The sequence below is a fragment of the Xyrauchen texanus genome, chromosome 33, assembly GCF_025860055.1.
Source record: "Xyrauchen texanus isolate HMW12.3.18 chromosome 33, RBS_HiC_50CHRs, whole genome shotgun sequence".
NCBI lineage: Eukaryota > Metazoa > Chordata > Actinopteri > Cypriniformes > Catostomidae > Xyrauchen > Xyrauchen texanus.
The window spans coordinates 19,894,926-19,911,559 of record NC_068308.1 but is presented as its reverse complement, the minus strand read 5'-3'; the positions used below and the strand labels follow the sequence as shown (position 1 = coordinate 19,911,559).

The 16,634-nt window shown below is 38.6% G+C and overlaps 1 protein-coding gene across 1 annotated transcript; it reads right to left on the bottom strand.

The window, feature by feature from the left end:
- Window positions 1-16: 16 nt before the first annotated feature.
- stx4 (syntaxin 4) lies at window positions 17-15,426 on the bottom strand. Its single transcript, XM_052102521.1, has 11 exons — window positions 15,130-15,426; window positions 13,673-13,780; window positions 6,711-6,810; window positions 6,508-6,582; window positions 6,349-6,419; window positions 6,125-6,233; window positions 5,911-5,984; window positions 4,807-4,944; window positions 1,397-1,507; window positions 1,227-1,305; window positions 17-953 (listed from the first exon to the last, which is right to left on the bottom strand). The coding sequence occupies exons 1-10, from the start codon at window positions 15,157-15,159 to the stop codon at window positions 1,228-1,230; spliced, it is 894 nt and encodes a 297-aa protein (XP_051958481.1). The 5' UTR covers window positions 15,160-15,426; the 3' UTR covers window positions 17-953; window position 1,227.
- Between the last annotated feature and the right edge of the window lie 1,208 nt (window positions 15,427-16,634).

Sequence of the window (16,634 nt, the reverse complement as noted above, 5' to 3'; positions counted from 1 at the left end):
ATAATATGTACTTTATTTAAAAATGGTAACTTTACATTAGAATGCATGAAATATGAGGCAGTAAGTCCATACACTACCTAATGAAATCAGATCCACAGCACTTTTAGTGATCTTGCCATTCACTCTCTCACACAGTGGGCACTCCCAAAATGTATGGCCTTAATTAAAGAGGCACAAAGGCTGAGGCACTAGACAAGTAACCGTACATATTCATTTCTTAAAAACTGCATATCTTGACGGCAACAGAGCACAAATGAGTTAAAATATACATATATACATACATACATACATATATATGCAACATATATGCAACATGTTACTCAGTGACCAGAAGCCGATGTATTTTGAAAGACAGATAATAAAATGCAAAAGCAGAGTATAAAATGAGGGGTTTTCCCCATATGTACAGGTGACTTGATGCTAGTCTTAACCAATTTCAAGTTTGAAATTACATCGGTCACAAACTAACGAAATCAGAACAGATAATGCACAAAAAAACAAAAATCAAAACACATTAGGACATAGACAAGCAGCCCATCATTTAGTTTTTTGAGCATGTTACCAAACTGAACTAAGTGCAATATATTAGGAATCTCATCTGACTTTTTCACTGCATTCGGACAACGTTTTAGTGGATTTCCCAAGCGATGTCAATCATATTGGAAATCCAGACTGTACAGTATTCAGTTAATTCAAATAAAGTTAAAACTATCATGTAATCTGTCCAAAATATCCAGGTGAAGCAGATGACATTTTTTCGGGAATTCTAAATCATGTCCTTATTGGAGAAAGCAGCTAAAACAAGATCAACACTTTAAAATTCAAGCACCTGTAGCCACCAAAAGAGTTTAAATCTCAACAATGGTCATGTGTTTGCATAGCCATGTTGGTTTGAAAACGGTTCAGAACTTCAGGAAGACAAAACTAAATGTTTGGTCTGCTGAAAAGGCACACTGTAAAAATCAAAAACAAAGAAACAAGTATGAAAATATGTACATTTTCTTAAATTATTTAAATCCAGGACTAATAGCTCAAATATACTGTAGATAACAACTATAACTCAAAATGTGGCCTGAATTTTCTTTTCAAATATGTTCAGGTGTCTTATCAGGTGTGGAAAAACACAGATTAAGTAAATCAGATATTTCTACTAATGGTACTTTAATACATTTCAATAATGCCAAACAGTACAGACATTAATATGTTATATATTGTGTGGGACTCACCTTAACCAAAGGTGATAGCCAAAATAATGGCTATGATAACTAGTAAAATAGCAAGGCATCCTGCAATCCATAACTTTTTCTGAGGAAAGGAAAATGTGGTCACTTGCACTGTAGGTGGTCAATGATTTAATGTACACAGTTATGACACTCACATATTATCATTGTCTCACCTTGAACACTTTTTTTGAAGATTCTACAGCCTCAGCTGTTTCTGCAACAGCCTTTTCTACATAGTTATGAGAATTCTTTATGTTCTCCTCAATCCGGTCCACCATCTCACCCTAAAAACCCAAGATATTGCGTTGAATAAAATTGAAATTTCACTTAAAACCCTGACTAGGTTAAATACAGAAAAACACACTGCAGGGACTAAAGCCAGATTTAGGTACTTTTCCCCTGGACTAGTACTTTTCTGCCTTTTTGCACCTGAGGAACTATTGTTCTTTGTAGCCAAATTAAGGGATATTTTTAGCTCCTACTCCAGGGTAGGTACTTTTAGGGGCGTAGAGGGACTGTGGGAGGTGCTGCAACCTGTGATTGGTCCAAAACCTATAACGCACAAAACAAATTGAGAAACGCAAGGAGTCGGCAGCTGTCTTTGGTAAATAAACTTTTAGTTGCTAGCCTGCTAATCAGAGCATTGCCCTAATTATCAATTCCCTTAACAGAAACACCATAAAACCAACAAAGAGCCAAAGAAAATCACAAGTTTCACGTGTGTGTGTGTGTGTGTGTGTGTGTGTTGAAAGCTGCTGCGTGACTTCTTCAGGAGACACGCTTTGAGTGTTCAAAGCATCTGTAATGTTTGTACTGCGTGACTACAGAAAATAAAGTTATTGCTGGATAACTACAAATAATTTTTCCTGTGATGATATATATAAATATTCAGATGTATATCGAGAGTGGGTAATTGAACAGTTATACACTAAACCATCATGAAATGTAGTTTACATTAAAGTATTGTGTGCCTGTTAAGTGTGGTTATCTTGCATCAAGACGTCTCAAGTGAGTGAGTATTTCAGTACAGTAATTTATGTTGAGTCATAAAAGCCTGTATTGTAAAAGATTGTGTTGATAAATAGGTAAATTTTTAGTGCATTTTCGACATGTCAGCTGAGTTTCGTGTGTGCTGCATGGTTAAAGACAGTGTTCTAATTGAGTTAGAGCTCTTGGGGCGTCCCCTTACACCAACTAAAGGAATTTTACAGGGTGTGTTTGAAATTTTCTAAAATGTAATTTGGATTATTTATGAAAACAGGGACACATAATTGCCAATGTTGCGTTGTGTGACCGCAAGCATTTGAAAAAAAAAAATCTAGTTTTATGTTTCTAACATTCTAGTTTTGAAGAAACACCAAGGTTGCAAATAGAGGTGTAACGGTATGACATTTTCACGGTATGATAATCGTCACAAAAAAATACCATTGTATTGAGGTGCATTGATAATATTTTTTCAGTTTAATATTTGGTTATGAAATTTGTCTGAATAAATACAGAGGAATATTTCCGTTATAACCAATTCTTGAACTTTATTTTGGATGTCTTCAACTTTCATCCTTTAACATCAGGACACTCTCTTAATCCGAAATGTTAAAACAAATAAAACCAAAAAAAATCACATGTAAAACAATAATAACAAAATAATTTCCAACATGTACAGTAGTCAGATGAATATAACAAAAAAAAAAACTGTAATTGTTATTTTATGATTTGTGAAATTGAATTGTAATCATTTGCAATGATTAATTCCCGGGTTAACGCTTCAGATATGCATTTGTATGCAGTCAGTAATTTGTTGCATTACTGATTTGTTTAATTCTAGTTAATACCTGCTTAAAAAATAATAATATTTGCTGTTTATTTATTGCCATTTTTGTCCAATACGGTCTATTTTCTGCCAGTTTCACTGTTAATTTCCTACACACCAACATCCATGCAATTTGTAAACTCTATTTAGTAGCTACTATGTTTTACAAATAAAAAATATTAGTAGTAGCATCAAACACATTGTTGGCCTACTGTTGCTTTGCACTTCGTAATGTTGAAGTGCTTAAATAAATTTGCTGCATTTGTGAATGTGACAGAAACATAACTTTACCCTGTTAACTATTGAATCTGATGTTTTTATGAAAAAGGGGCTATAATTTATTATCCTGTATACTGCATTTCCACTTTCATTCATCTCTGCAAATACAGTGGGATGGTGCTCACGGCGAAGGTGCAAGTGTTTCCCGCTTAAGCCAATACTTTTTTTGTGACAAACTTTACAGACTGGGTCACCATCAGCATTGCTAATTTGGATTTTAGAAAAGTTCTGAAAAAAATCTCTTTATATTTATGCAATACTGTCAATGACAAGATTTAAACAGTATGATAACCACCCGTTTTAAAACCGAGGTATATTTGGAAACCGTTACATCCCTTGTTGCAACCCCAACATACATTTTTTGGGACTTAAGGGGGGGTCCCTTAACTATTATGGGGTTTGAACACAGGTTAAAGACCACCTCATCTCATCTCTCATTCCGGCTGCAGAACAGAACACCGCACACACGGCTCACATACCAAACTGTAACCTGAAGACACTAGCTGCATCTGAAAACAGGAAAATGCTGCCTTCTGAGGTTGTATAAGAGGGTAGGATGAAAAAAGGTGCTTTTTAAACTGTTCAAAGACCATTTTCTTAAGAGTTCCATTCATCCAAAAAACGCTGTTGGTTAAACCCCTAACTGATTAGGCAACTGCCTACATTTTTCAATGCAGCTAAAGTTCACGTAAAACAGCCCTAACAAAAGTGTAGCTCAGATCCCGGTGTCCTCCCTCCATGTTGTTAAGTTTCATTTTGAATCACGCATGCATACAACGTCACAGAAAAAAACAAAACAATCGACAATAGAAGACGGCACTACAGGGGTTACTTTGAGTGCGAATGCAAGAGGGGAAAAGTCTCCTAGGGTGTCCCGTTCCTCTTAAGAGTTCTCATCTAGATAGTTACTACTGGGAAAAGTACCGGGACTCTAGGTGGGAAAGGGGCTATTACTGCTTTTGTTTATTACAGTACATCAATAGTTCTTAAAGGGAAAGTTCACTAAAAAAAATTAAATTCTCTCATCATTTACTCACCCTCATGCCATCCCAGATGTGTATGTGACTTTCATACTTATGCAGAACACAAAGATTTTCAATTGCTTTGGGTGTGAAACGGATCAATATTTAAGTCCTTTTTTACTAATAATCTCCACTTTCACATTCTTTGTTTGTGTTTTTAACCCAAAGTGATTGGAACGCTTCTGAAGACATAAAACCACTGGAGTCGTATGGATTACTTTTATGCTGCCTTTATGTGATTTTTGGAGCTTGAACATTCTGGTCACCATTTACTTGCATTGTGTGGACCTTCAGAGCTGAAATATTCTTCTAAAATCCTTTGAGTTCTGCATAAGTATGAAAGTCATATACATCTGGGATGGCATGAGGGTGAGTAAATGATGAGAGAATTAAAATTTTTGGGTGAACTATTCCTTTATATGACTGGAAATTTGGTGAATGACTAACTAAATATCCACTGTGTTTACCTTACCTGTGCTTCTACTTCCATTGCAAGGTATTGAAACATTTCATGCAGCTCTTTGATGCTTCTCTCCAATTTGATGATCTCGTCATGCCGTGACTCAATCTCATTCAGAGCCTGCCTGGTTGCTTGAGTATCATTCAAAATCTGCATGAATGTTACAGTTGAGAAAATTGATATGAGACATGTGGCTGACCAATTATGAACATTGTTTTTGTGTTGAAACATGATAAGACATGGTGGTGAAATGGTGATGATACTTTATTTGCTACCGACATAATTCTCAAGCAAGGGAGAGGAGGGGATCTATTTAAAAAAAAAAAAAAAAAAAGGAATGATGTGATCTAAATATGCAAGTCTGGAATAATGACTGTAATCAAAAAGGGAAGTGGAAATCTATGAAGGAGGTACTGAAAATGAGAGCCATTAACTTCTAACAATGGTTTTAATGATGTTCACAACAGATTTCCTTCTACTGTAATTATAAAAATAAAAAGGCACTAAATCCCATAAGAAACAATGTGCTTATAACTAACGGTTACCTTTAATGTTACCCCAGAATTTGTATTTCAAATTTTTGGTATTATATGTCATTTTTACAGCAACAAAATTATTATTTCCTAACAACATAGAAATAAAAGGGTCATGGAATAGGGCATCCTGTTAACAAACAGCATCTGAGAGCTCTACTAATAAATGAAAGCTGACAATAGCAGAGGTAAAAAAGAAGTGCTCTGAATGAATTTGAATTCCAACTGAAATGTTCCTGCTCCTGATTTATGATCTTATCCCTAAGCAACCAGTGCCCAACAGATAAATCAACTTAATATCTAGAAATAATTTAAGATGGATCTGTTCCTTACCGAGGCTCTTACCTACCAAAAAAACCCTTCATTCCAAAGAAAGCAAAAGAAAAGACTTGAAATGTGACACTTAAGTAATCAGAAGACTATAGTAATATTACGCTGTTGTTGAATGTTTTCTTCAGATGGCTGTAGAAAAAGAAGCAACGAATACAACTATAGACAAAATGTTTGAATATCTACATTTATAACAGAGAGTTTCAATAATCTTATATAAAGGCATGCACACTAGACAAAGCAACTCACTTACATTTTGTGTGAAAACATCCGTTTGCCCACTCTCAAGCATCGATTCCAGCTTCTCATCAGTCACATTGTTACCGGCTGTAATGAAAACCAGATTGACATTAGTTTCATGCACATATTTGTATGAGCTCATTGCAAGAATAATGCAAATGAAAGCTCTTCACATCACTGTAAAACTATTAAAAAATATATATATTTCTATTACAAAAAGCACATACTGATTTTGAGTTGTCTTTGTATCCTCTCGACATTTCTGTCTCTGTATTGGGCTTGAATTGTGTTACAGTGACCCATCAACTCGAAAAATTCGCGAGACAAAACACCATGCTTTCAAAAGACATTGAGAGAATTGAAAGAGACGATTATTTTCTGGCCAAAACAAAACCGTGTTGCTTTCATAATGCAAATGATATATATTAAAAAAAAAATAAAAGAGACTTACCTGGGCTCTCTGCATTCTTAAGTTTATAGGAATATATGTTTCATCATCTTCAGATTTCTTAATTTCAATGCCTGCAAAACAAATGTATTTTTTGATTTATTGAAATTCTAGCAGAAACACTTCAATAGCAACACTGGTTTATTTGTTTATCAGTCTCACTTTTTAACTTCCTTTGGATCTGGAAGGCCATGCCTTTGATGTCTTCCCTAAAGGACTGAAGTTCCTTTTTCATGCCTATAGTAAAGGATACATACATTTATTATTAAAAGGGTTATAAATTACATGTGAATACACAATTTAAAAGGGGTCAATGCTATTTATTAAGACTCAAAGTCACACACTCTAAATACATAGTTACTCACCGTCCTCTGGGAGTGCGACTCCTAACACTGTTTTCTGCTTGTTCTCTAATTCAGACACCTTCTTCTTAAGAGTTTGAAGACCCTCTCGAATTTCCTGAACCTATGTAGAGTAAAAGATGGTTTCAGTCTAAAAACTACGAAGGCCCAAACTATTCACATTGTGAAATACATTAATAAAAATTTTATGTGTGATGAACGATGAAGTTAGATACATAATTTTCATCAAGCCTCACACATATCAATCTTGGTAGAAAACAAACTAATGATAAATAAACTTCTTAAAATTTTTCCATTAAATCTAATACATGCACATACTTCATGCCTAGAAACTAAAATTGGAACTAGTAAAAGCAAATCGTGAAAAGATTTCTTAACTCTCCTATTGTCGTAGGGATATTTTTGACCCGGGAGAGTCAAAATATTAATTCCTTTGAATATTTAGTTATGCCTTTCGGATTGGTCAAAGCCCCAGCAGTCTTACAGGTTTCTGGGCTTCGCTCATTTCTATCGTAGGTTCATTTGTAATTACAGCCTACTGGTCGTGCCCCCCGCACTGACTTTTGTTGGTCCCTGCGGGCCGAGGCCACGCTTTCTAAATGAAAGCAGCAATATTCTACCATGCCCATTTTGATATCTCCCGACCCTGCATATCAGTTTGCGGTGGAGGTGGATGCATCAGAGTTTGGTGTCAGAGCGGTCCTGTCGCAGCACTCTTTCATGGAAGGAAGGATGCATCCGTGTGCTTTTTTTTCACACTGCTTAACACCAGCTGAACAGAACTACAAAGTTGTAACAGAGAATTGCTGGCTGTCCGGCTGGCTTTGGGCGAGTGGTGTCATTGGTTAAATGGTTCATGGTTACCTTACATGGTCTGGACTGATCATAAGAATCTAGGGTACATTCGTAAAGCTAAACATCTTAACTTTAGACAGGCTCGCTGAACACTCTTTTTCACACATTTCAACTTCGTCCTTTTGTATCGCCCAGGCTTTTAAGAACATCAAGCCAGATTCATTTTCTCGATGTTTCGAAACCCACAAATCGTCCCACCGGAAGCCATTCTACCTGCCATGGTACATTTACATTTATGCATTTGGCAGACGCTTTTATCCAAAGCGACTTACAGTGCAATTATTACAGGGACAATCCCCCCGGAAACAACCTGGAGTTAAGTGCCTTGCTCAAGTGTACAATGGTGGTGGCCGTAGATTTCAAACCAACAACCTTCTGATTAACAGCCCTGTGCTTTAGCCACTACGCCACCACCACTCCATATGCCATGGTGGGCATGTTATACTGGGATGTGGAGGCTAAAGTCCGTAATGCGCTACGAAACACTGCGTCTCCCACTGTGTCCAGCGAATCGGTTGTTTGTTCCGCGATCAGTTCGGACTCACGTCCTAGAGTGGGGCAACTCATCCAATGTCGCTTGTCATCCAGGGGTGGCTCGCACCCAGACGCGGCTCGCACCCAGACGCTCATTAGACAGTGATTCTGGTGGCCATCACTAGCGCAGGATGTACACCGATTCATAGCTGCTTGTCCCGTTTGTGCGACTAATAGGACCTCCAGTAACCCCCTGGCCGTGCTCCTCCAACCGCTGTCAGTCCCTTCGAGACCCTGGTCGCACATAGCCATGGATTTCGTTACTGGTCTCCCCACTTCCCATGGCAACAGTCATTTTGACTGTTGTTGACTGGTTCTCGCAGTCCACAAATCCCTAAATTACCCACAGCGAGAGAGACAACGGTGACAGACATTAATCACATCTTCTGCATTCATGGCCTCACGGTTGCTATGGTTTCAGACAGAGGCCCCAATTTGTGTCATGTTTTTGGGCAGAATTCTGCCGACATCTGGAGGCTACTGTGAGTTTGTCCTCTGGGTTCCACCCCCAGACAAATGGCCAAGTGGAGCAGGTGCATGAGAAAACCCTGCGATGTCTGGCCTCCTGTAAACATTTAGTCTGGGTTGAGTATGCCCACAACTCCTTGCAGTCGTCGTCTACAAGGTTATCATCCTTCTGGTATAGCCTCGGTTACTAGCCCCACTGTTCCCCACTCTGATGAGCCTGATGTTCACACCTTTATGAAGTTTACGCCTTTACCCATCTGTTCACACCTTTATGCAGATGTGCTGGCTCACCTGGAAAGCCGCCAGAGAAGCCCTCATACAGACTGGTGCTTGTGTTAAGAGGTCAGTGGACTTGGCACCAGTCTAAGCCACCAATTTACATGTGTGGTCAGAAGGTCTTGACCTCACGTAAGCTGGGCCCAAAAATGAACGGGCCGTTTCCCATTGCCAAGGTCATTAGTCTGCGGGAGGTCTGTTAGAAATGACCTAATTACCAAAAAAGCACCCATCCTGTTTTCATGTTTCCGAGTTCCAATTTGCATCCCACCACACCCGTCTCGCCTCCTCATCTAGTTGAGGGCTCCCCAGCATTTACGGTCAAGAGGTTGATTGACGTCAGGTAGAGGGGCAGAGTTTTCCAGTACCTGGCTCACTCCGGCAAGGTAATTCTTCTGCTGGAGACGCCAGGAGGCTAGCAGCACCTGTCCACCAGTTCACTGCCCATTTAAGCCCTTCATTGTGTCATGGTCTTTGCTAGAATGTTGTTTGGTGTTGAGGTAACTCACCTTGCTCTCTCTACCTAGTTGGTCCTGTCTCATGTATCTGTTTTGGTTGCCTGTCCATGCCCACATGTCGGGAGTGTGGCTGCCTTCCAGTTTGCTGTGGGCCTGTTCTCTTCATCCACATCTCTAGAGGATTCCTCACGAATCTGCTCCTGACTACCACAACGCATACACTTCCTTATGGATCTGCTCACTGCGTGGTCGGTGCCCAATCATCGAAAAACACACCCATCATCTTCTACTGCAGTCGTTGCTCGGTACTACCAGTATTGCAGAAACACTTGTATAGTTACAACTTTTTTATTTTAGTATCGACTTGGTACCGAAGTACCGGTACTTTTGACAACACTAGTGGGAAGCAATGGATGTGTTGCAATGGATGTGCAAAGTAGGCCAATTTTGAGCACTGGAAAAGGCAATAGAGATTAATTTGTGAAATAGGCATGTACTAAAATTGTAACTCTAAAATGTATAATGTTGATTTTCTACAAGCAGAGTTCTAAAATAAAAAAAGTTTTGACTTTTTCTTATACATTTTTAAAAAAAATCTTTAAAAGGGGTCATATAATGCCATATTTTTATCATTTTATTTTCCACTCTGAGGTCCACTGATTGTTTTTTTTTTGTTTTTTTACATCAAAACAGTCATAATTTAGTAATGTATAATAATTTTCCACCTTGTCTCTGGCCCTCTGTCTGAAACGCCTACATTTTGGCTTAAGCGCCTCCTTTAAACTTCAATGTAAATGCCCACTATTATGATTGGCTAATATTGTGCAACCCATGGAATGCAACCATATTTTAAACTCAATCAGAAGTGAATGAACAAGCTCCACAACATAATATAAAACTGAATTTCAGGGTTTACACATAACAAACATTCAACTCATTGCATCTGAATATATTAAACTGTTCACATACTGTAAGTGCAGCAGCGTTATAAACTACACTATGCAACATAATTTTTGTTCCAGGGTAGTAAGTGTTATTTCCTAATTGCTTGTGCCTCAAAAGTATAGAAAATGGCTACTATTCCCCAAAAACCTTGCTTTTGTGACCAAGACTGAAAGATTGAAATGTACTCATTTCCAATGAGAAAATTGAAGAATGTGTCATTTCGTTCACAGAAAGTCAGAAAAAACAACATATAAAACCAAATTAACATGCATTTATAGTAAAGTAATACAAAAATGACTGCAAGGATTTAGAAGGGATTAGTTTTTCGAGATTAACAATTTTACTGTAAATCACTTTCATGAATCAACCCCATCATGTTCTAGTTATACTGTCCTTGGTAGCTGCATTCAAAGTCCAGTATGTCCTGATGGAAGAATTTGCCTTGCCCCTCTGAGTAAGCTCCCATGTTCTCCTTGAATTTATCAAAATGAGCATCAAGGATATGGACTTTGAGGGACATGCTACAGTCCATTGTGCCATAGATCTTCACCAGAGTCTCAATTTTTTGTGGAGGTGGATGCATCAGAGGTTGGTGTCAGAGCAGTCCTGTCGCAGCACTCTTTCATGGAAGCTTGTGATTGCCCAGGAAGCCCCTAACCACAAACTGTACACAAAGCTGTTCCAAGCCACTTTCTCCTTACTAATGAACTTCTTGAGGAGTTCATTGCGCTCCAGGATCTTCTTTATCTGTGGTCTGACAAAGACACCGGCTTTGACCTTTGCCTCAGTCAGCTTAGGGAAGAAGTCTTGAAGGTACTTGAAAGGCTGCCGACTTCTTATCTAGAGCTCTAACAAATTGTTTCATAAGGCCTAATTTGATGTGCATTGGTGGCATCAACACCTTCCGGGGTCCACCAGTGGCTCCCACTTGACGTTGTTCCTCCCCACAGAGAACTCGATCCGCTGTGGCCATTCCCTCCTGTGGTAGAGCGCCTTGGTGTCCCTGCTGTCCATTGAAGCAGATAGCAGGAAAACTTGGTAAAACCGCCTTGGAGACCCAACAGGAATGCCACCATTTTGAAGTCTCCTATGACCTACCAGCCGTCCTACTTGAAGTCATCATACTTCAAGATATCTAGCAAGGTCTTGATGCTGTTGTAATCCTCTTTGAGGTGCACCGAGTGAGCCAGGGAAAGAGACGGGTACTTGTTACCATTATGGAGCAGCACGACTTTGAGGCTCCTGGATGAGCTGTCAATGAAGAGGTGCTTCTCATTCTGGTTACAGACGATTCCGATTGCTTTGAACAGACTGGTCACATTGTGGCAGAAGCAGAGCCCATCTTGACGGGTGAAGAAGCTGGATCTGCGAAAGTGTGCTGGATCTGCGATTTGCACACTTTCATCCAACAAGTTCCACTGCTTGAGCCTATACATCAAAAGCTTGGCACTGGACTTGGTGAGACCAATATCTCTAATCAAGTCGTTGAGGTCTTTTGATTGGGGTAGTATGGGTTTCTCTCTTCATCTCCACCTCTGAAATCCCTCAAAGTCCATATCCTTGATGCCTCATCTTTAAAATTCAAGGAGAACATGGGAGCATACTCAGGAGCAAGGCAAGCACTTCCATCAGGATATACTGGACTTTGAATGCCGCTACTAAGGACGGTATAACGAGAACATGATGGGAGACTACATTTGGGGGCTGATTCGTGAAAGTGATTTACAGTATAATAATACATCTTGAAAAACTACTCATTTCTAAATATTTTGTAGTCATTTTTGTATTACTTTATTATAAATACATGTTAATTTAGATCCAAATGTTGTTTTTTTCTGACTTTATGCGAAAAGACCCGTTCACCCATTTTCTCATTGGAAATAGGTACATTTCAATATATCACTGTCCTGGTCACAAAAGCAAAATTTGTGGATAATAATAGCCATTTTCTATACTTTTGAGGCATAAACAATTAGGAAATAACACACTACCCAGGAACCAAAAAAAAATTTTAAAAATGTGTTACACAGTGCTATCAAACAGTCATGATATTTGAAACATTCATTTGTGTGCCAAATGTAATAAATGTGTAATTATGGAAAGTGTTGGAATACCCTTGAACTGTCTAAAAAATAATATTGTTATTTGACATGTGGCTGATAATATCATGTAAGATATCAAGAAAAGTTTCAGATAAAATTAACAGGACATTTTCAAAGTCTGTTGTAGGTGCCACACTTCCTGCTGTGGCGCTATGACTGTGACCCACAATAGCCATATCCATGTGATCAGCCCTCTTTACCAAACATACAGCTCAATTTGATCTAAATTACACAATACATGCAGAAGATATGAGAAACTTTCTGTATCCCTTTTTTGCCATACATTTATTGCCTCACCATGTACACTGTTCAATATACAGGGCTCAACACGAAGGATTTTTTTCTACTGGCCTGGTGCTTCATATTTTTCATAAATTTTCACTGGCCCCAACACAAAAATTATAAATAGCTGTTTTTACCATCATGGCTTTAAAAATGTGTCCGAAGATAATTATTTTTTACATATATTATGTTTAAGACAATGTCCTCCCAAACTGAATCACACTTATAATTTGCAAAGAGCAAATTTGGTGCCAGTCACATGGACCCCTATGAGGGGTATTTAAAAGTTTAGCGCCTGCGATTTTCAAAAAATCCAAAATGGCCCAGCCCTAATGGCCGAAAGCTCTCACGCGTGTGCAAAATTTCAAGAGTTTTCACGAATGTTAAGTACCGAAAACCTTGAAAATAATAATAATAATAATAATCCTTAGAAGAACAATAGATCCTCTGCACTTTCAGTGCTTGGGCCCTAATAATCCTTAGAACAATAGGGCCTCCGCACTTTCAGTGCTTGGGCCCTAAATAGTTCAGAAAGACCCCTTTGGTGTTCAGGAAAAGTTAGCCACACTAGGCCTGTCTGTCCTGCTCTCTCAAACTGAGCACCAGTGGGCGGGTCCAAGGGTGCATTAATACATGTTGTAGGATGTGTAAATACAAATGAGCATTGTCTCATGTCACCAACACGGATTTCAAAATTAGATGATTCAGAAGGGTGGCAACTATAAATACTCTTTATAGACAGTATGTTTTTAAAGTACAGTTACCTCTTATATGTCTAAATATAAAAAAAAATGTTATTCTCAATTTCATGACCCCTTTACAAAATTATGCTTCCCCTATCATTATACACTTTGGGACCACAATAAAACATTTTCATTAAGAGGTGTCTTTAGTGTCATTTTACACTAACCAAGAATTTATGCATTTTGAATGGTTTTCAATACAGGTCAAAAATGACCCGAAGGACAAAAGGAGGGATCAGTTTCGTTAGGACAATAGGAGGGTTAAATTGTGCCAGAATGATCGAAGATGACCCAAGACTAACCTTTTTAAAGAAGCTCTCATTTTCTTTCTCTTCTTTTGCAGAGTTCCCAGAACCAGGCTTTATCATGAGAGCTGTGGTTTCTACATCATCATCTGACACATCAGCAGGCTAGTAAAAGTACAGGAGCATAAATTAAGAAATTAAAAAATTAATTATTAAAAACGAAAATGCAAGATTGCATCATCAGATAAATGTCAGACAAAGTTTAAAGCACATAGTTCGGTGTTTTGATATGAAACAGGGCTTTTGCAAGTCTGTATAAACGCTAAATAAAGTTACCTGACACCGTGTACACACTGCACGAGACAGAACTAGCGCGGTGCCATTAAAACGATCAAGCTGTTTTACACTATAGATTGTCGCGTCGCTGGTAGTGTAGATGGGGTGTTAGCGTCGCAAAGTTTATGTTATTTGACTAGTAAAATCAACCAACTATCGACCCAAAGACACACAGATAATCATATAGTCATATATGAGCAGATAGCGACCCCGTGAATATTTAACAAGTGTTACAAGCGCGTTACTTCGTATCAGTACTAGGGATGGGGGGATCAATCCTAACGTATCTAATATATTTTTGATACTGATGTAAAAATATGTAGATCCTCACACAAAAATATCGATTCTAAAAATAAAATAAAAAAAGTAAACTAGGGATATTATTATTCGGTTAGCGTGAACATGAACAATAATCATAACCTTCAAAATGAAATAAAAAAGGATTAGGCTATATAAGCAAATACTTGTGCAGGATGGGACTATTTCATCTTCAACTCATCTTAACGTTCATCTTAATGCTGAAAACACAAGCACTTGTGCAGTTGCAAGGCTCGTTCAGACAAGAGGGATCAGTGACTTGTAGAGGTACTGATAGAAAATCAGAGAAACCACTTATGGAGTAAATTCACACTAAAATAACAACATCTAAAGTTGACATTTTTTCAAATTAGTTTGTGTGTAACTGTTGTAAATAAGTCATTAAAACGTTAATCGTGGTTTTACTAAAATAATATTGTAGTAACCATGTTTTTTTTTTGGCTGAAACTATGGTTTTCCTACAATAATATTGTAGTGGTAACCATGGTTAATGTGTGGTAACTATGGTTTAACTAAATACTACAGTTAAACTATGTAGTGAAACCATGGTTATTTTTGTAAGGGTAAAGAAATCTGAAGTTTTCTGTTTAATCCAAAAACAATGACATGAATTATGACTAAAATTAATATTTTAAATGACCAATTTTTCCCAAGAAATCGAAAATAATATATATATATATTTTTTATAATTATTAGAAGTATCGGTATCGACGGTATTGGACTTGAAATTATTGGTGTCGGGTCGAAAAGAAAATAAATGGTTTCGCCCATCCCTAATCAGTACTTCATATCCCTGGGTTAGCCCATTAGCCGTTAGCCGGTTTCCAGACTGCACTGCCGTACTTTGCCCATTTACTCACATTGCCAAGATCTTTGGTCCGGTCCCGCATTCTCAATGTATATCTTATATCCAACTCAGAAGAAAAGTTCTTGTCTCTGAAGGCTTAGTTCATCTGTCTACAAACTGAAACAATCAAACTCGAAACCGAAATGTGGAAGTTCTCATTCAAATTCACATTTCACACCAGCTAACTTCAAGTAACTTTCGGAGCAGATTGTTGATGAGTGCCCTAATGGCAACCTGTAGAAAATATGGATAAACTTTGATTATGCTAAGAGCTTAAAATCGTACGATGTGCCTGCATGCGAATTTGTCCCTTTCTTCTTCTATTTTAGTTTGCCGTGTATGTAAAAGCGTTCAAGGCCTTTACTGACACCTGGTGGAAAGAGAAACTCCCTGTATACATTACATTTACTACGGTGAAATACATTCGTCAAAAAGAAGGTAAAACTAAGAAGTTGCAATTTAACTGAAGAATATTTATGATATCAATAATTTGTCATTACATAAGGTCAATCACTTTTTATTCAAACAAGACTGTCAAGCTTTCTTTTTTTATGTAAACACAAATGTTTCAGCTCCAAATGACAAAGACTTTTAACAACAAAGACAAATAGCAATTCAAGATTAAAAATACTAATATTAATAGCAAAACTGAGCATATATCTCATTCCACTAAATATACATTCATGAATAATTAGTAAAAACAGATCAGTTATCTACTGTACTTTTTAGCATTTGCATAATAAAAAAACGTCTGAAGATGTCATTCATGAAATGTATCACTGCAAGAACAATCAATAAGAATCAATCTTATTCAAAGGCCAATTTGCCATCAAAGGAGGACAGAGTGATGGCAAATGCTTGAAGAGCACACATAGGAAAGCTGTAATCCATGGAAAACACATCCTTGAGATGTGGCCTGACAAGACATGGCGTGGAGCATGGCCTGGCAAGACAGGGCGTGGCGCAGGGGAAAAGGTCAAAGCCGATGGAAAGTGGGGCCCTGAGAGGCTTGAGGGGCGGAGCCGATGGGGCTGAGGACCAAGGTAGAGCCGTAGGGATGGAGGTCCCTGGTGGAGCAGAGGCGGGCCTGGACCGTGGAGCAGAGGCTTGCTTGTGACATGGCATGGATCAGTCTGGGGCTCGGCTGAGACATGGCATGGAGCAGACTGAAGTTTGGCTTTGAGATGGCATGGAGCAGACTGAGGTTCGGCTGTGACGTGGCATTGAGCAGACTCTGGCATGGCTGTGACATGGCATGGAGCAGACTCTGGCATGGCTGTGACATGGCCTGGAGCTGACTCTGGCCTGGCTGTGACATGGCATGGAGCAGACTCTGGCCTGGCTGTGACATGGCCTGGAGCTGACTCTGGCCTGGCTGTGACATGGCCTGGAGCTGACTCTGGCCTGGCTGTGACATGGCCTGGAGCTGACTCTGGCCTGGCTGTGACATGGCCTGGAGATGACTCTGGCCTGGCTGTGACATGGCATGGAGCAGACTCTGGCCTGGCTGTGACATGG